The 21240-nt window shown below is 36.6% G+C and overlaps 1 protein-coding gene across 13 annotated transcripts in view; it reads right to left on the bottom strand.

Annotated features, from left to right (window-relative positions):
• The window catches only part of LOC101261575 (uncharacterized), a 38909-nt gene extending 22282 nt beyond the window's left edge, over positions 1-16627 (bottom strand). For 5 of the 13 annotated variants that reach the window (XR_011212590.1, XM_019211027.3, XM_010314743.4 and 2 more), the window contains exons 1-7: positions 16307-16627; positions 15453-15550; positions 9525-9735; positions 8613-8745; positions 8167-8318; positions 7519-7602; positions 7349-7411 (exon numbers count right to left, since the gene is read on the bottom strand). Coding sequence is in view for 12 of the 13 variants with exons in the window: in XM_019211027.3 (XP_019066572.2) it covers positions 7349-7411; positions 7519-7602; positions 8167-8318; positions 8613-8745; positions 9525-9668 (576 nt within the window). In the remaining variant the exon portion in view is untranslated. Of the gene's footprint in view, positions 1-7348; positions 7412-7518; positions 7603-8166; positions 8319-8612; positions 8746-9524; positions 9736-12219; positions 12466-15452; positions 15551-16306 lie in introns of those variants that run through there. The other 8 variants (XM_010314746.4, XM_010314745.4, XM_019211026.3 and 5 more) reach the window with 8 other exon arrangements.
• Positions 16628-21240: the final 4613 nt, after the last annotated feature.

The raw sequence follows: 21240 nt of genomic DNA on the forward strand, positions 1-21240 counted from the left end.
GGGCCAATAGGTGGATGGAGGGTAATTGTGTACCATTTTCAATACTTCGAGGGTATTTTAGGCCCTTTTCCGTTATAAAAAAGGATGTGATGCACACTATCAGAAATATTCACAGGAATAATTATTTGGAAAAGAGTTACAATGCAACTTGTGTTTCCTTGATTCCTAAGGAAATTGGTGCCAAATGTCTTAGAGATTTCAGACATATAAGTCTAATTGGGAGTGTGTAAAATTAGCTCTAAGCTCCTCACTGAAAGGCTCAGGCGAGAGTGGTTGATAAACTGGTGGATAGACATCAAATGACTTATCAAAGGTAGACAAATCACGGATGCAGCATTTATAGCCAATGAGTGTGTGGATTCTAGAATCAAATACCAGACTCTCGGTATTCTCTGCAAACATGACATTGAGAAGGCTTACGATCATGTTAATTAGAATTTCCTCCGAAAAGTTCTAAATGAAAAGGGTTTTGGTATGAAGTGGATTAGATGGATAACCCCATCTGTATTAAGACTGTCAAATTTTCTGTTCTGGTAAATGGATCTCCTGAAGGGTTCTCTTCCGAGAGAATATTGAGACAAGGTGAACCTCTCTCTCCTTTCCTCTTCTTATAGCTATGAAAGGACTGAATCAGATGTTTGAAATTACAAAAGACTTAGGAGACCTGAAGGGTTTCAAGGTTACAGACAGGTAGAGCATTGGGAACTGGGAAAGAGAACATCCATTTACTTTAGGCAGATGATTCTCATTTGTAGTCTGTGATGCTGATATTGAACAGGTCAAACATCTGAGAGCTATTCTGGTCATTTTGAGGCAGTTTCTAGGCTGCATGTCAACTGGCATAAGAACAGTTTATTCCCGGTTAATAAAGTGGACAATATTCAAGAACTTACAGGTATTCTGGGATGCATGGTGGGTTCCCTACCTACTACATTTGGGGCTAACTTTGGGTGCTAAAAGTATAGCCATGCAGATCTGGAGTGGTGTCATAGAGAGGTGGGAAAAGAGGATAGCAATATGGAAGGGACAATACTTATCTCTAAGTGGTAGGATCATACTAGTCAAAATAGTGTTTTGGATCCCCTTCCGACTTATGTTGTGTCTCTTTTTCCTTTACCTAGCAAGGTTAGAAAAAGAATTGACAAGATCTGAAGGAATTTCATATGGCAAGGCAACAACCAAAGAAAAACATTCCACCTGGTTAGCTGGGATATTCTTATCAAATCGAGAAAAGATGGTGGCCTTTGCATCAGGAACCTAACTGCTCACAACCAAAGTTTGCTAATGAAGTAGTTATGGAGGTATAAAACATATGCTTTACGTTGAAATGTCATCCATGACAAGTAAGGTCAAGATGACCCAGTGGTGTTGAAAGGTGGTTGTGAGCCCCCATGGTATAGGAGTCTGGAAAGTAATAGATCCCTCTGGTCCCTGACGGCTGAAAAATTAGTCCAAGAGTGGGCAATGGCAGGAAAAAAAAATTCGTGTGATAATTGGCTTGGGCATGGACCTCCAAAGGAACTCTTCCGTGAATTATATACCATTGCCGCTATGCCAGACATTAGACTGGAATCAGCAAAAGAAGTACACAGATGGAATATTACTTTTTAGAATGCCACTACATGATTGGGAGTTGGAGAGAGTTGTTGAATTTTTCAAGATCTTGGAATCATTCCAAGGGTTCAAAGACACTGAAGATTCACTTATGTGGAAGCCCACTAGTAAAGGAACTGGATCTGTAAACTCAGCGTATAACATTCTGATTAGGCACAAACAGTCAACTAATTAGTGACGATGGAAGATCCATTTGAAGATGAAGGCTCCTTTTAAGATGGTAGGCTTTTCTTGGCTAGTAGCAAGAAATACTAGTCTCACACATGATAAACTTCAAAGAAGGGGATTCCAACTGTGTTCTAGATGCTTTTTGTGTGGAGCTGCTGGGGAAAATAATAGTCATCTATTCATTCATTGTCCTGTTACCCTGGACAATTATGGCAACTATTCTTGAACATGGTAGGAATCAGATGGCCAATGCCAGCAACAAGTGCTTATTTGGGTTAATGCTGGAACCAGAATGATGGGGCAGTTAGTCACAAAAGTTGGTGGAAACTTGTCCCTGCTTGCATATGGTGGACCATTTGGAACTAGAGGAACAATAGAGCTTTTGAAGAAAAATATAATTATGTGGAGAAAATCAATATGAATTGTATATTTTTGTTTTATTTTTGGTGTAAAGAAAGTTATGCTGAGGAGGCTGAATCCCTAGTTGTTATGATAGGATCCTTGTGATGCAGTGACTAAGCTTGGTTCGGATTTTGTGTTATATATATATGAATATAAATATAGTCGTTAACAGTTTAAAAAAATGCTTTGTTATCCATTCCAAAAGACAGGTGATTTTTGGTTAATTGGGAAGGGGGGTATGTGGATTGGGACTAACCAAGAAGGAAATGCAGGATCCAATGATGTTCCTATCCCTATTAATTAGATAGGATAGTCCTAGTGCACTAAGGTCTTATAATGTATGGGGTCCAGGGAAGGATGGATCACAAGTTTTACTGTAGTGTCAAGGCTCCCCCTGACATCTTATGTGAATTGGGACAATCCAAAAAGGAAATGCAGGATCCAACAACGTGTATTAAGTTTCCACTTTTCAGGGTCTAGAGAGGGAACCATATTTTTTTGATGAAGTGTTTTATAAATCACAAAGGCATCAACAAGATGCATAGTTACAAAAGAGGAGATATCAGCTAAAAAGATAACAAAGACCTAACAAAATCTAAAGAGGAGACCATATTTGATCTACTGATCTACTGCAAAACAACATTATTTTGCATTCCTGCAAAAGCTATTTTTGTTACGTGTCTCATGATCTGCTTCGAATGGGTCAGAGACTTCAACTGATTATTAGGAGATAAGTTTTCTCTTAGTCATTATCTTATTAACTAGTTATAGTTGTTCCTATTTTATAGGCATGTTAGCAGTCTTTTAGAAGTCCATGACTCCATGTTGTGGAACTGCCCCTCTACTTATTTAATCAGCTTGAAGTTCAATAAAAGTTTACCATTTTTCAGATTTCAATTCATCTTGCTGTTTCAGTTAATTAATAACATTGGTATCAGAGCCCTACTTCTTAAGGGACTTGTGTGAGACTTGTGAGGTTCTTTTCCAAGTGTTTATCCATATATTATTCTCTGCAAACACCATTAAAAAAATGGAGAATGCTGGCTTTTTTCCTGTAATGGCTCCACCAGTTCTCGATGGAGAAAACTATCAAGCCCGGGCAGTGAAAATGCAAGTTTATTTGGAGGCTAATGATTTGTGGGAGGCTGTCGAGGAAGACTACGAAGTGCATCCTCTCCCAGGGAATCCAACTATGGCTCAGATTAGAACCCACAAGGAAAAGAAGACAGGAAAATCCAAAGTTAAATCTTGTCTCTTTGCTGCAGTTTCTGCCACCATTTCAGTAGAATAATGACATGTAACTCAGCCAAAGCAATTTGGGATTTCCTCAAGAAAGAGTACGAGGGAGATGAAAGAATCAGAGGAATGTAAGTACTGAACTTGGTTAGAGAATTCGAGATGCAGCGTATGAAGGAATCAGAAACCATTAAGGATTATTCTGATAGGTTTGCTTGGGATTGCCAATAAGGTAAGGATACTTGGAAATGAACTTACTGATAATAGAATAGTTCAAAAAATACTTGTAACTTTACATGAGAGATATGAGGCAACTATTGCTTCATTGTAAAATACTAAAGATCTGTCTAAGCTTAGCTTGGCAGAGTTATTGAGTGCACTGCAGGCACAAGAATAAAGAAGAACGATGGGGCATGAGGGATCCATTGAGGGAGCCTTGCAAGCCAAGTTGCAGTTCGGTTCAAGTGCCAGGGGAAACAAAGGAAAAGGAAAGAAAGGGAATCATGGAAACTACGAAGCAACAACAGCGAGAAATGGTGTTTGCAACTGGCAACAACAAAGAAGGTAAATATCCTCCCTGCCAACATTGTGGGAGGAAAAATCATCCACACTTCAAGTGTTGGAGAAAACCTGATATGAAATGCAGAAAGTGTCACAAGCTCGGTCATGCTGAGATTATATGCAAAGAGAAGGGATTACAACAACCAAATGATGCACAGATTGCAGACCAACAAGAAGATGAGCAACTATTTGTGGCCACCTGTTTCGCAAGCAAAAATTCAAGTGAAAGTTGGCTTGTTGATAGTGGTTGTACGAACGACATGACCAGTGATGAAAAGCTATTCAGAGAACTTGATAGATCAGTTAAATCAAGAGTTAGGATCGAAAATAGAGAATACCTCCCAGCGAAAGGAAAGGGGACTGCAATTGAAAGTCACAAAGATACAAAACTTATTTATGAAGTTTTATTTGTTCCTGAAATTGATCAAAATTTATTAAGTGTTGGGCAACTCCTAGAAAATGGACTTAAATTATTATTTGAAGATAAAGCGTGCCTGATCAGTGATCCTAGTGGTCAGGAAATATTCAGAATTAAAATGCAGGGAAAAAGTTTTTCCTTGAATCCATTGAATGAGGAACACAACTTTTCCAAGCCAGCTCACTGTAGCGGAAACGTGGCACAAAATGTTGGGGCACTTTCATCACAAAGCTTTATTGTTTATGCAAAGGAGCAAAACGGTAAATGGTTTACCCAACATGGAGGAGAACATTTCAAGTTGTAAGGCTTGCGTGCTTGGCAAGCATACTAGACTTCCATTTAAAAGTTCCACTTGGAGAGCTACAGAAAAATTGCAACTCATTCACACCGATCTTTGTGGTCCACAAAGAACTCCATCACTCAATGGCAGCAGGTATTATATTATTTTTATTGATGATCTATCAAGAATGTGTTGGATTTACTTTATGAAGTTTAAGTCTGAAGCTGCTGGAATTTTCATGATGTTCAAAGCTTGGATAGAAAATAAAAGTGGCTGCAAGATTCACGTCATTAGGTCAGATAATGGAACAGAATATACCTCAGATATGTTCAATTCTTTTTGTGAAGAAGCTGGAATTGAGCACCAGCTTAGTGTCCCATATTCTCCACAGCAAAATGGAGTGGGTGAGAGAAAAAAAAAGAACAATCATGGAGATGTCGAGATGCTTGTTGCATGAGAAGAATCTACCAAAGAAGTTCTGGGCTGAAGCAGCAAACACTGTTGCTTTCTCGCTGAATAGACTGCCTACGCGGGAAGTGGAAGGAAAGACTCCATTTGAAGCATGGTATGGTGTCAAACCTGTTTTGAAAAACCTCAAGATATTTGGATGTCTATGGTTTTCTTATGTGCCACAGGTTAAGAGAGACAAGCTAGATAAGAGGGCAAATTCGGGAATTTCATTGCCTATAGCTTATTTTCTAAAGCTTATAGGATCTTTCAACCTCAAACATACAAGATTATGGTAAGTAGAGACATTCAATTCCTTGAAGATGAGCAATCAGAATGGAATGAGGGGTCTCGAGTTAAAAAACATAATTCACAACTTGATTATGATGACTTGGTGGATGATCAACCAATTAGGGGAACAAGGTCACTCTCTGATAATTTTGAGAGATGCAATACTGCTGTTTTTGAACCTGCAGGATATGAGGAAGCAAAAATGGATCAAAATTGGACAAATGCAATGAAGGAGGAGCTCACCATGATAGAAAAGTACCAAACTTGGAAGCTCGTGGAAAGACCCCAAGATAGAAAATTGATTGGAGTTAAATGGATTTTTCGAACAAAGTTAAATCCAGATGGTTCGGTAAACAAACACAAAGCTAGATTGGTGGTGAAAGGCTATGCACAAGTTTCGGGAGTAGATTTTTCTGATACTTATTCCCCAGTAGCCAGATTGGATACAATTCGGATGCTTTTGGTTATTGTGGCACAGAAAAGTTGGAAGATTTTTCAAATAGACGTGAACTTTGCTTTCTTGAATGGTCTACTACAGGAAGAAATATATGTTGAGCAGCCAGAAGGGTTCAGCGTACCAGGACATGAAGATATGGTTTATCTGTTAAAAAAAGCTCTATACGGACTAAAGCAAGCTCCTAGAGATTGGTACAGCCGAATGGATAATCATTTGCTAGGCTTAGGCTTTGAAAAAAGCTTAAGTGAATCGACTCTTTATATCTAGAAAGTAGCCTCTGACATTATTATTATTTCTCTGTATGTCGACGATTTACTTGTGACAGGAAATAATACAGGGCTGATTGAAGAATTCAAGGAGGAAATGATGGAAGTCTTTGAGATGACTGATCTTGGCGAGATGACTTATTTTCTGGGAATGGAGATCAAGCAAACTCAGAATGAAGTTTTTGTTTGTCAAAAGAAATATATGAAGGAGATTCTAAAAAGATTTAGAGTGGAAGAACGCAAGAGTGTATGTTTTATCCAAGTTTTTAAATTGCAGCTGGAGCAAGTAGAGAGCACTGAGATCCTTGTCGATAATCAAGCTGCTATAGCCATATCCAATGATCCCGTGTTTCATGTTAGGACCAAGCACTTCAACATCAAGTTTTATTTCTTGACGGAAGTGCAGAAAAATGATGAAGTGGTTTTACTCTACTGCAAATCAGAGAATCAGGTGGCAGACATTTTTACTAAGTCATTTCATGTTAGCAGATTCGAATTTCTAAAAGAAAAGTTGGGAGTTTGCAGCTCCTGATTCAGGAGTGTTGTTACGTGTCTATCTGCTTTAAATGGGTCAGAGACTTCAGCTGATTATTAGGAGATAAGTTTTCTTTTAGTCATTATCTTATTAATTAGTTATAGTTGTTCCTTTTTTATAGGCATGTTAGCAGTCTTTTAGAAGTCCATGACTCCATGTTCTCTGTTACTGGAACTGCCCCTCTACCTATTAAGTTCAATAAAAGTTTATCATTTTTCAGATTTCACTTCATCTTGCTGTTTCAGTTAATTAATAACAGCTATTTTCACAGCTTGAACATATGGCAATCCAATAACATGATGACAGCTTTTACTGTTACACAAAAGTTCCCTTGAAGAAATAGATTACATTCTTCCTTTTGATAAGAAGAGAGTACATTCATAATATAATATAAATATTTACATAAACATCTACCCTGCATTCTCAAAATAGCTCTCTTTTTTATTCATAGAAGCTTATACACTAACTAGAAATTAACTTTGTTTTCCACTTGATGGGCAAACAACATCACCAAGTGAAACATATATGATAATAAATCTGTAACAGAGAAGATCTAACCATGCATGAATAAAGGTACAAACAAACTTGGAGTACTTTTACACTGTAAGTAATGCAAGCTCATTCTCAGGTACAGAATTCAACTAAAACTGCAACCAACATATATAAAATTTACCTCATAGACAAATAAATTTACAGACTCATTGTCAGGTGCAGACCCACGGCCTCTGCATTGAATCTGATACACATGAAACAGTAAAATAAGAACAACAACCAGAACTCAAAGAGAAAAAATCACGCCCCCGCCACCTATTCTCCTCCATGACTTTATTACCATGCACCAACCTTTACATGCTTGATGCCTTCTTTCCTCCAATCTGACAATGAATAGTATCGACTTGTATTGGTGAGATCAATCACCATACCAAGCTGAAATTAACATGCAATGAGTCAGTTGTAGTTTAGAAGCTCCTGTGCTGTCAAGGTAACTCAAATGAATGAAGGGGTCAGAGTAAACAGGGCATCTAATGATAGTGAAAGTAACCCAAACAAATTAAGAGGACAAGAATTTACAAGACATATAATGATTATATCGTACCAAGTGGCAAAACAAAATAGGATATAAGCCTCAGCTTTGACATAAAACATATCCAAGATAGTGATATAAAACATGTCTAAGAGCATAATTCATATGCAGTAGCTTATTAACTGATTCAACTTGTTATTTAAGTCAAAATTAGAATCTAGAGGACATATACAACAAAAAGCACTACCAACAAGGCAACAACGAAACAAGAAAAACTTCAAACAACAAGAAAAGCTTCAATCTCGTGATAACATTTACGAATCAAACTTATTTTATCGTTGAAGGTCCTTCATTGAAAAAAACAGCAGAGGGAACAGTTTATCATTGCTGTAAGGAATCAAATATTTTGAAAACAAATCCACATCAAGTGAATGAATAAGGACCCAAATTTAGATCAACACACTCACTTTTCTTCCTAAAACTCTCTGTTGGTGGAGGACTTGCCTAAACGAGTATCTTTTGCCAGGAAGAACACAATCATTGAAAGTTTCATCCAATGGAACCTTTGAAGGAATAATACACCCTATCTCCTGTCCAAATGCAGGACAGTCCAACCAACCTGCATAAGCAATCGAAAAGATGAATGATGTAATCGAACCTTGAGCAGCAAGGAAGAGGGAAAAAGGAGAGAAATAAGAACCTGTGTTAAGATGATAGTCAAAGAAGGCACCGTAAAGTTATGTGCAATCTAGAGTTACACTAACATGACAAGAACAAAGAGAAAGATGGACTACATGGAGGGAAGCAGGAACCTATTGCTACTTCAACAAATCATAAAACACACACACACACAGCAAAGGAGATAAGTGACACACAATAGAGAAAGAGTGTGTGTCTGTGCACAAAAAAAAACCTGGAGGAAGTCTGCTGCTTGGCTTCTGTCTCTTCGTCTGAAAGATCTCATCCCGCATTCGTGGTTGAGATGGATATGCAGGTCTATCATCTGGATGTTGTCTTTTAAGTCTTTGAATCCTTTCCTCCCGCTCCTAAAACAGACAGCATTTAGAAAGAGGGCATACAAACTAGAAAATACTTTTTTGACGGAGTAGAAAAATATAGATTTAAAGAAGAAAATGGAAGTCTCCACAATAATAAGATTCACAAGAACATACCCCTATCTATGGGCAGTCCCCTATCCTTTCTACTATCATAGAATGAAGCGATAAAGAAGCAAGTTCTATTTCTTTATTTTCTCCCCTTTTAATGGAGACGAGATTGTTAAAAGGAGGTATGAAGTATGCAATGCAACCAAAAATAGTTCAATTTCGATCAGTCAGATAGCTGTCTTGGAGGTAACCAGATGACCAACAACAATGCTGAATTCCCCACTGCTCAACAACCACTCTTCCTCTTCCATTTGAAGAGAGGGGGGGGGGGGGCTATTACAGGAGGAAAGAAAAATAAGTTAATCTGCGTAGTAACCATGTTCCTTCCTAAAATAACTCTTAAGATTTATCAGACGTCATAGGCACCTCGAGCAAGTAGGGGTTTCAACTTTCAGGATTCTTACTTTTTGGTAATCAATTCCATCCTCTGGATTTTGATTTGATGAAATTTTACTTCATTTGATTTTAAAAAGATAGAGGCAGCACACAAAGCTTTCTACTGGTTATTACTCTGTAAAGACAAGCAGCAAAGAGACAACCAATATAAAAGAGACATGTATCAAACAAAGAGGCCAAAAAGAATATCAAATAAAGGAGCAAGTTAAGGTAGTAGTACAGCTCAATAGTTGATATAGAGAGCAAAATGAACAGAAACATACGCGACGTGAAATCTCTACAGCAGTAGTGACATAATCTGCACGTTCGTCGCTATGTAATATAATAGGTTCTTGCGGTTCATCTTCTAATTGTTGTCCAAAAATCTCGTCATCATCCTCTGGCTGTGGCAAGGCATTCAGATCCATGCTGGTGATTCAAGTCTGAACATAAAGCATATGTCAAGGGTCTTGTAAGCAATGTATAGTTCTGTTCCTACAACAAACAAGAATGACATCGAATTGTTCAGACCAAAAATAAGCTAATAATCTTATACGACAACAGAAAAGGCTGAATTTATTCAAATGTAAATGCATCGTGCAAATATTAGAACTTAATGAACCAAACAAACAGCATAAATTTGGATATTAAAGAAATACAAAATTAACACAAAAGGAAACAATGCTAAACTAGATGATATGAAAACAACAATAGTTGACTCTAATTATAGAATACAACCCTTTCAGGGCCAGATACTAAAGAGCAAAAAAACATATCAACCCAAAAGACGTATACAGATCTCCAGAGTGTCATCATCATTTGGGTTTCATTTGGTGTCACCCAGTGTTTTGGACGGCGAGAGGCGACAAAAGGCGACAAGGGCCTGCCTCGCCACGCGGCGAGGCGCTCGCCTTTTTGAATTGAGGCGCCATTAATACCAAAAATTAAAAACATTTAATTGCACATATAATATTCAAAATATCAATAGCAATTACATATATTACAAATACTACAATAATTACTATAGAAGGATTATTTTTTTTTCAAAAAAATAATGGACAGCAGTCACAACACAGTGAAAGCAGAAAGCATTTTACAGTAATCCGGGACAAAACAGAGTGAAGAAAACAGAGGGAAAAAAAAGAGTAGTGAAGGCAGGGAGCAGCAAAGAGAAAGAGACGAATGGAGCAGCAACTCGAGGGAAAGAGACGAAGAAGAGAGCAGCGACTGCGGAAGAGAAGAAGAGTGCAACGACTGAGGAAGAGAAGAAGCAACAGCGACTCGAGGAAGAGAAGTAGAGGAATACACGAAAGTCTGATGAAAGTTTGAAAATAGAAAAAAAAACTAATATTATTAAGTTAAAACTTTTTTAAAAAAAAAATCAGAATGGCGACGCCATTTACGTCGTCATTGGGTCGCCTCGACTCGCCTATTTGAGGTCGCCTCGCCGTAGTGGATAATGGCGACACAGCCTCGCCTCGCCATTCGCCAAAGGCGCTATGGCAAGCGCCTTTCACAACACTGGTGTCACCAATACAAGAAATCGTCAATTTTGAAGGAGAGAATAATTGTTTATGAATGACCGTAGTCATGAAGCAACAAGGCAAAGAACTGGTAACTCTCTACTTTAGCAGAAATAATCCATGACAGTTTGTGTAAGTGTAATTTGAGAAGTTGAGGAAATGTGGGAAGGGTACATGAATTCCCTTTGAGATATTATGTACATTATACACGATTTTACTTTTATGCTCCATCCAGAGTTCGCAATTCAAAGCTAACTTTGTTTGCTTTCGACATTGATGCATAGACACGTACAAAACAAAGGAAAAAGGGTACTCCAAAGATTAAGAAAGTTAAATATATTTGTTATTTGAACTAGAAAGTATATTAAGCATATGATCGAAGGGAAAGAGTGAAGATTTTGTTGAATAACAAGATACAATTAAATGAGGGACTGTGAATATATGACTTTCACAAAGAAAAGTTTGGCATTTAAAGAAAGGGGACAAGTGAACATAAGGGGAGAAAATAGGATAAGTGAACACACTTAAGTGATGAGTCTTCTACCAAACAAAAGACAAAAAAAATGAGTGCTTGAGGAAGTACTTATAAAAGAATTTTTGTTTGCTTATGATCCTAAATAAATATAAGTTCATTGGCAAAACCTAATGCTAACTTGTAATACTAAATACAAGTTCGTTGGCAAAATTGAATCAGATGAATCAACCCTACAGGCACCAGTGTTTTGGATGATGAAAGGCGATAAAAGGTGACAAGGGTCCGCCTCGCCACAAGGCGAGCGCAAGGCACTCGCCTTTTTCAAGTGCGGCCCAATCAATAACAAAAGAATTAAAATATTTGATTGCATATATTAATAATCAAAATGTTAATAGCAATAACATATTAGCAAATAAAACTGAAAATAGATAGTACATACTTAGAACTTGAATGAGAAAATTACATAACAAACGTAAAAACTGAGGGAAAAAGCTAGAATAGAAGTGACTCTGAAGTCTGAAAAAGAAGGAAAAAGAAACAAAGGAAGAAGGAAGAAGAAATATGAAGGAGAAAAGAAGAAGAAGAAGAAGAAGAAGAAGAAGAAAGAAGAAGAAATACATATTGGTTGGATTTTGGAGTCGCCGGAAAAGTCTGGCTAGTCGTCCGAGGAGTCTAGTCAAAAACCTAAAATTACTCTAAATTGGTCGCCTTTTTAAGGAAAATACAAAAGTGACGCCTTTCTTGCCTCTCGTCTTTGTTGCCATAGTGTCATCATTCGAAGATCGCCTTGGCACAGAGCTAAAAGGTGATGAAATATCGCATCGCCTTGCCTCTCGCCATTGGCGACAAGGCAATCGCGTTTCACAACACTAACAGACACTAAGTGGAGAATAGTCACAAAATAGGCAGAATAGTAGACTTGCATTGAAAAAAAAATGCCCAAGCACATCTATCGAGGTCTTCTCAAGATTGCAGAACAACCTCTTTCCGGAATTTGAACGGACTGATAGCTCAGCTTACTGTGGTTGCTCTCAAACTCTTCTTTCTCTTTCTTTTTCTTTCAAATTTCACAACCTGTCATCTCTGACAACATCTCCTTTTCTCTTCGTTCTTTCATTTAGGCCCACAGATATTTGAGTATGGAAGACAATTGGTTATACTTCAATGCTGGATTCAAATCCTTTGATATTACCAGGTGGCCAGATAGCAAAAAGAGCTAATATGAATCTGTAGGAAGTAGTCGTAGCATCATGAGACAATAGACTCTTAGCACAAGGACTATGTCTTGGATCTGCAACATTCTCAAGAGACATAGAAAGAGAAGACAAATTCGATCAAAAGATGGAAAACGAAGCACAAACAATCAGAGACATCTGTATTAAATAGGTTCCTCAGATCGGGTTGTGGGAATACATAAAACTTGATATGTTGTCTCTGCGTTACATAAGCATACCTGAGCATCTAGAGGGAAGGAAAAGGCTTACTTAACAAGTGTGGCATTAGAGAATTTTGTGAGGAGTCTGAAAAAATCACATTGTCGGATACAAAGAGATGGACTAGCATCGCTTAGGTGGCTGCCTTTGGGGCCAACATTTATGATATGGACGAGAATATGTTCTTGTTTGAGTTCCCAAACAGGAGTATGGCATGACAAATTTTGTGGAGGCTAGGGGATAGAGGACAAGAAAGATTAGTGTGCTCCGGTGGAGCCATACAATAGGTTGTTGTCTACCAGCTTCCAGAAGATTAATATGAGCAGCAGGATCCCACTTCACCTTTGGTCGCAAAAGGTTTTCACTTAAATTGGAAATATATGTGGCGGATGGGTGGTTACTATGTAAGAAATTGAAATCAAGAACCATCTCAAGTAGGCGAGAATCAAAATCGAGGGGATGACTGGAATTGTCCAAGTGAAGTATCCAAAGAAAGAGATGGGTACAAGTATCACTTTTTCCGATATTGATCAAAACAGAAAGCGAGATTTGAAAAGAAGTTGCAAGTGATACAGGGAATCAAAGAACCTATAGGATCAAAGGCTTCTTTTGAGTTTGGACCCGTGGGGCAAAGGAGTTAAACATTGTGGAAAAATAGTATGATTACATGCAAATTTAGACTGTATCAATGATGGACGTGGAGACAATTGTTCAAAACCTAGGTCAGTTGAACATACTACATAAGTGTCAATTGACAACCTTAGGGGCCATTTGTAGCTGGTTTGGGGATGAATCATGCAGGAATTAAATTTGCAAAAGTAATATCACGTTTTGATAGTTGTTTAGGAAGTATGTTATCAATCAATAAAATTAATACTGTGTATACTGTATAGTTTGCAATTTAGAAATTCACATAACTAATACATGTATAAGTTATGAGGAAACCAATGTATTTATTATGCAGGAAAGAAGATGGAATAAGTAAACCCTACACACTAATCCCAGCATAAAAGAAATACATAGATTCCCTCATAATTCGTTCATTATTAATACCTGCATAACTTTAACCAACTACCAAAAGAACTTTTTTTGAAGAAGAAGAACTATCAAACAACTTCTAAATGTATAGAGCTAACTCCCCTTTGAACACAGGAAAGGGTACCACATTACATTCATGTTATAGAAGGTTGGTCCCTCCATGCAATAATGCAATTGTCCTTTCAGTAAGTTGGTTATTATCCCCATACAATTGATACTTCGAATGTAATGTGGTACCCTGCCTTGTCGTTCTTGAACACAGGGGAGTTAGCTTTATACATTTAAGAGTTAATTAAACTTCATTTAAGCTTATTTTAACAGCTAAATAACATTAACTATGGTATCATGCCTTGTAATGCATGAACACAAGGGAGTTAGCTCTATACATTTACGAGTTAATTGAACTTTATTTGAACTTATTTTAACAACTAAATACCATTAACTCTAACCAGTTTAAAACTAATTCCATCAACTAAATCCACCAACTAAACCATATTACTTCAAATAATTGATCAAACTAGGGGTAATCAAATATTATTTGAACTTATTTCAACAACTAAACTATATTAACTCTAACTAGTTTTAAACTAATTCCAACAATTAAATCAACTAGCCAAACCACATTATTTCAAATAATAAATCAAACTAGGGGTTAATTAAACTACATATGAATTAATTTCAACAATTAAGCCACATTAATGTTAAATTAGTTCCAAATTAATGCCAATAGGATCAACTAGTGTTGTTGTGTATGCTTAATACACTCATTATCCTTAAATTTAAAGCTAAGTATAAGCACTAGATGAACACAAATTGATCTTGCAAGAAAAACAATTTTGTCATCAATAGGATCAACTAGTGCTGGTACTCATACTTAACAAACACATTATCCCTAAATTTAAAGCTATATGTAAACCCCGGATCGGCACAAATTGATTTTGCAAAAAAATCAATTTTGTCGAAATCAAATATAGCAAGCAAGTCACTAATTTGTTCGGCTTACAGCTTCATTCCCAAAGTAAGGAGAAAGGGAATAGCTTCGAGAGGGACTTTTCCGAGTAAAGAGATAAAAACCGGTAAGATTTATTCTAATTGAGTAGGTGAAGAGTCTCTTCCAAGCGAGATCCTTTACCACACCTAACTAAATGAAAGAAAGTAAGAGAGAGTGGCGGCCTATGTCTTAAATGAAAATGAAGGACTTCCTTATCCTAAGGTTGTCACTGAATGTATCATCACATCGCCTCCGACAACTTCTTGTGCTTTGTAGTTACACCTCTTATCCTTCCTAAGTGATTCATAAGTCTCTCTTAGTTTAGACTTCTAAAGACTATTTGCACCGTTGTTCCTACTTAGCTTGTGAGGGATTGCTCTTGTTGTTCTAGTGTTATAGATTTATAAGAGTAGAGTGAGTACTAATCTAATTAAAAAAAAGGTGGGGGAAGGTGTATGGTTGCATACAGTGAAAGATTTGGCATAGTAGAGTGAGTGTCACTGGTTGTTAAATTTGTTTGTAAGTATCTGCTCTACCCCAACCCACTCTCCTCCTTTAGGTATACGGTTGTTAATGTGTACACCATCGTTATCAATAGGATTAAGTAGTATTAGAATTTATGCTTAACAAACACATTATCACTAAAGACAACCCTAAAAATTCGAACAAACCCTAAGCAAAATGCATGTGTGGTACATAGAATAAGACAAAACTAATATATACAATAATTAAACATTTGGAGGGAAAAATACCTCAACTTTTTTTAATTAGGGCTGGAGATGGAAGTGTTGGCAGCAGTTGGCTCGACAGCATCAGCGATTGGATACTTTAATTGGACTGTAACCATGCACTTAGAATTTCATACACTAAATTTATTAGTACATTTTATAGTTGTCGAACTTTTCCTTTAAAAAAAATACTTTTTTAACAACAACAGATAGATATCATAAACGACTTAGAAAACAAATAAATATACTCATATAAATTGCTAAATGCCATAGTTCAATTTGATACATTTCCTAAACACAATACCTCTTTCTAAATAAAAGACAAGACAACAATGCCATATTTGACTTCCTATGTTCCAAAAACACAATACTGTTATTGCTAGCAATTTCGTGGAAAAGACACTGGCAGAAGGCAAGTGACCATTCCAAAGATCAACTTGCAATTATTGCAATATCTTAATAAGCTGTTGTGGGTCTTTTTTTCTTTTTGAAGTCTTTTATGGAAGAATCAGAAATTGGGGACTTGAAGTCTTTGGTCTTTGTTGGAAGAATCAGAAATTGGGGACTTGAAGTCTCTGGTCTTTGTTGGAAGAATCAGAAAATGGTGAATTGAAGTCTCTGGACTTTGATAGAAGAATCAGAAAATGGCAAATGTAGCAGTGTGATTTCTTGCGGAGAACTTGATACAGCTGCTAGGGGACAACGTAGAGTCAGGGAGTTAGCTGGAGAGATCAACGCTATACGAAACAAAGTCAAAGAGATCCGACAGAATGATGCCATTGGCCTTCACGCCCTTCACAATGATGATCTATATGATCGAATGATCTATTGCAATTGAAGTCTCCGGATCCAACAAATTAGTTAACTAATTTTATTACCTTTGAGATTGCAGAATGGAAGTGCAGCGCTACTGCGATGTGAGGCGGGATGCTACGTGCGGCGGCCTGCGACGTGCGGAGCTGCTGCGACGGCGACGTGCGAGCTGCTATGACAGCGACGGCGATAGCGATGTGCGAGTTGCGAGTTGCGAGTTGCGAGCAGCGTGACACTGAGGCTCGAGGGACGTGTTTCACCTGAGACAACACTTAGGGTTTTGAGGGAAAGGAAAAAATTATTGCCATTAATAACAAAATTATCCACCCATAGAAGTTGATTTCTTTTAAAAAAAAAAAAAAAAAAAAACTGAATATACTGACCTTAGGATCTCCATAATCTTTAAAAATCTATATATAGATATATATATATATACATATATTTAAAAAAGATGTAGATATTGCCAATTAACATTATTAAATATCTATAATAAATAGTGACAGAAAATTTGATATTGATTAAATTATATAATTTAAATATACCGGTTGAGATCGGTGCTTATTAATTTCTTTTAGGGAAAATGGTCAAAAATACCTCCTCCTTTGATTTCTTAGTCGATTATTTTTTTTAAGCTAAACGGATGGGTCAAGCCCCTTTATTAATAAAAAAAAATTCAAAATGTACAATAATAAACCAGACCCAATAAAGACCCGATCCATAAACCTATTCTAACAAAGGAAATATAGGAAACAAAATAGGAAAAGGAAAAAGGGGATCGGATAAGAAAGTTCTTCTCCATTGCAGACCTATATATGAAAAGTATCCCACTTTTTAAAAGCATACCCACCTAAACCCATACATTGGATGTAACCCTACCTTCATCGGGGTTCTTTTTCACAAATTAGGGGAACTCTATCGGTGGAAGAACCCACAGATGAAAAGCTTATCATACCTTAAACAAAGCCTAAGCACAAGTCTTTAGCAATTGACCCTTTGTTCTCGACCTTAACTTCAACCCTAGCTTCTTCTTCAATTGAGGTTCTTCTTAGGGAGAGAAATATTCTTTGGAGAGGATGAAGTTGGGTTTTCTTTTTATTTTATGGACAATGACTTAATTGAGGTAAATTAGGTCTAGTTAACTTATATACTTTCTAGGAAAGTAGTGGAGAAGTGTTGGTTCAAGTTTTGGAGAGATTACTTAAAGACCCCAACTTAAAACATAAAAACATACCTTTCCCACGTTGTAGATCGCCCTTTGGCACACTTTGGTTAGCCAAAGCATAAGCAACTCGCCTAATGCTCCTTCGTCCGCCCAATTTAACAGTACTTCCCTAAATGGGTAGTGCTTCACTATTTCGGGCATAACTCTTTACCCCAATATTAGAACTGTAACAACCCTAAAAATGAACTAGGTTAATATACAGACTATCATGAGTGCTATAAGTTAATAAGGTGTTAAAAATGAATAATATTTATAGAAGTCAAATTGAAGAGTTTGGAAGTCAAAAGTCGAAGAACAACCAAGACGTTCGAAAAGTAGTCTTGTGTATGTGCTAGTGTGTCCTTGTATGTTGTGCATGTTTTAAGGTATTATTTGGAGTCTAAAATTAGTGGGATGACCCTAGTACATAGAGGGACATACCTAGGGTCAAAACGTCCTAGCATGACTCCCTAAGGACCAACCAAAGGGTCCTTGAGAAGGACCTAAACATGGGCCAAAGAAGCTGTTGAGGCAGCCCATATTTGGAGACCATGGCACGTCGCGCTTGCAACATTTAAAAGGCAAAATTTTTGCCTTGCGATGTGGGCTCAACACGAACCATTCAGTCTCAAAATTTTCTAGAACTAAGAATTGGAAGTGTCCCCGTGACGCGCAGCCACGTTCAAGATATGGTCGCGTCATTTTTAAGTCAAATTAGACTTGGTTAAAAGGTCCAATAAGTTTAGGGGTATTTTGGGTACTTCGGGGTTTATTTATTGACTGTTATTGGGTAATCTTAAACCCCAAATTCACCAATCAAACCAAACCCTCAATCCAAAACAAAATGTCTCCATTCTTTCTCTCTAAAAGCTCCATTGTTGAAGCTTTGAAGCTCCTAAGAAGAAGACCAAATTCTCCAAGTTTTTTCAACCCAATTTTGTGGGCTTTTTACCAATAATATATGGTGATTTCATCTTTGATTCTTCTTCCATTCAAGGAGCCAACTCCAAAGATTTTTCAAAGATGATAAAAAACATAGAAAATCCTATTTTATATTCTAAGCATGAGTTCTTGCATGAAAAGTTTAAAATAATGTTTTGTGAAGTAATTGATGTTAATTGAATGTTTTAAGATAAAAAAAAAACTCCATATACCCATGTTTTCTTTGAATTCCTAATTTTGACTCTAAATTGGGTGAATTGATCATGACTTCAACTTATTGAAATCATGTGTACATTGTATTTGACTATTGAATTACGTATTGATCCATGTTAGAATTGTTATAGTTTGCCTTATAATGTTGATATCTATATTGAGTATTGTTGGATCATTGATATGGATGAATCTTTGGCCTAATAATGTGTATATTGTTGTTGTAAAGATCTCTTGTTATGTGAAATTGTTGGAAAAGCTAAGGAATGGTGACGATGGCTATTGGAAGGTGGTGAGTTGACCTAATTCCTTTGTTTGACATAGAATTGATATTGAATTGTTGTTGATTGGTATGGTCCACTTATGGTGGCGGTGTTTGATTGTAATATATGTTATGAACATGGCCTTGTCGGCATTATTATGTAAATAATGGTATGTAGGGGTGTTCATAGTTAGATTTGAATCGTTATTGATTAAAACCAAAACCAAACCAATCTAGTCGTTTTTTTATGTTTCTAAAACAAAACAAAACCTAACGAAAAAAATAACCGTTGGTTTGGTTATTGTCAGTTTTGTTCGGTTTTATTGATTTATTCAGTTTGAAAGTAATAATTTTTTTGAGGACGTACGTAACTTGATAGACACAAATACCAACTACATGAACAATTTACTATTAAGCGAATGTCAGTTCATCAAGCAATATTAGAGTTATCATTACACGAACAAAGTGATTCATTTAAGAGAAAGTGTGACTATTTTATGTGAAGTACAGTAGGTAAAGACTAAAATGAATTTTGATGAACTTGGATTTGAGATTGTTATATTTGACCTAAGTGTTGGGCTTGAGAAAATGGTAAAGTTAAAGACTAAGTTAATTAAATTTCAACAAAATATTTTTAATCTATTTATGAATAATATATAAATAATTATAATATTTATATATCTAATTTATCGGTTCGGTTTGGTTTTCTTTGCGGTTGTTTTTTAGTAAAACAAATACCAAACCAAATAGTATTTTTTTTCAAAATTTAAAAACCAAAATAAACCAAAGATCAATTTTTTAAAATCGGTTTGGTTTGGATTATTGTTTGATTTGGTTGTTAACCGTAACCATGAACAACCCTAATGGTATGATCATGATATATTATATGTGAAGTTATAAAGTGAAGGTGCTCGTGTATTGCCTATATGATCTTCTATGGGTGCTATAATGATATGATTGGATATGTTTCTTCTCTAGTTGTTTATATGTGATGATGAAGGACTAGGAAGAGCCTTTAGAGAATGATGTTATATCTAGAATTTGTGATCTTCCTTGAATGACTAAATGAGGTATCCTAGTGTATGTCTTGAACCGGTACACCAAGCATGATGCCCCTTCTTGATAAGTCTAGAACCCTAGGTGAATGTAAAGCCTTGAATATGTAAAGAAGGTAAAAGGACGTAAAACCTTGAATAATGAAAAAAGATCAAGAATGTAAAGCCTTGAGTAAGAAAAAAGGTTGAGAATAAGAACCTTGAATATGAAAATAAGGTTAAAAAGAAGCCTTGAAGTGAAAGACCGTAATAGTGTCCTTCTTGAGTGGAATGATGGATTTAGGGGTAGGTTGGCTAGAACGAGATGAAATCATCTCTAAGAATGTCATAAGAGTTATCCGAATAGTTCTTAGTTGGGAGCCCTAGTGGACCCATCCTTGGAAAAAAGGGTATTGTGAGTTGGTAGGGCATACTGATGGTACCTTCTCTAATACACATAGGAAATGATTTACTCTATGAGAACAAAGGCAAACCACTGAGTGAATATTCTTGTGGTAGTATCTCTACTTTAGATGAGACTAGAGTACAAAGAAGCCTTTGATATTCCATAGCCATGTGCCAACATGGGATGATTACTAGTTCTACCTTTAGCAAGTGGAACACCTTCCACATTGTGGGGTCTTATGACACCGGATTCCATACCTAGCTAGTGTGGTCTATGTCTTTTATGGCCTATTCTCATATATGGGATGTACACTCTAGTCATTAGATTGGTTCTACAACATATAGGTAGTGGATAGGGCACCATTTATACATTGCACGAATAGGCTTTGAACATGTTAGATAAGTTCCCTCGGTCCTCCAAGACCATTATGTGAAGTCCTATAAATGCTTAATTGTCTCTTAAATGGCTTAATGAATACTTTTAGCTTAATTTAATGCATGTTGAATAGAAATGTTCTAATCTAAGGTAGCTTTGAGGATTGCTTAGGTAGGCTTGAATAGGGTGTATGGGCAGTCTCTTCATGTTTTTTACTTAGGTGAGTCTTATAGTAACCTTAGGTGGAGAGTTTAAATGATGAAAAGGGAATAATATTACTTTGAGAAGTCTTAAGGATCACTTAGGTGTGTGTGAAGGAGTTGTATGTGCACTCGCTTCATGTCTTACTTAGGTGGGTCTTAGGACAACCCTTGGTAGGAGGTCTAAATGATGCTTATGTGTATAATTAAGGTTGTCTCTTATGGATTACTTGAATAGATCTTATATGTGAATATTGAATTGAAGAAGGTTCTTATACTTGTTTTACGAGGTTTCTATCAACAGAGCATAAAAAAATACTCCATCCGTTTTCAAAAGGATGACCTAGTTTGACTTGGAACGGAGTTTAA

This window comes from Solanum lycopersicum, chromosome 11 (assembly GCF_036512215.1).
Source record: "Solanum lycopersicum chromosome 11, SLM_r2.1".
NCBI classification, from domain to species: domain Eukaryota; kingdom Viridiplantae; phylum Streptophyta; class Magnoliopsida; order Solanales; family Solanaceae; genus Solanum; species Solanum lycopersicum.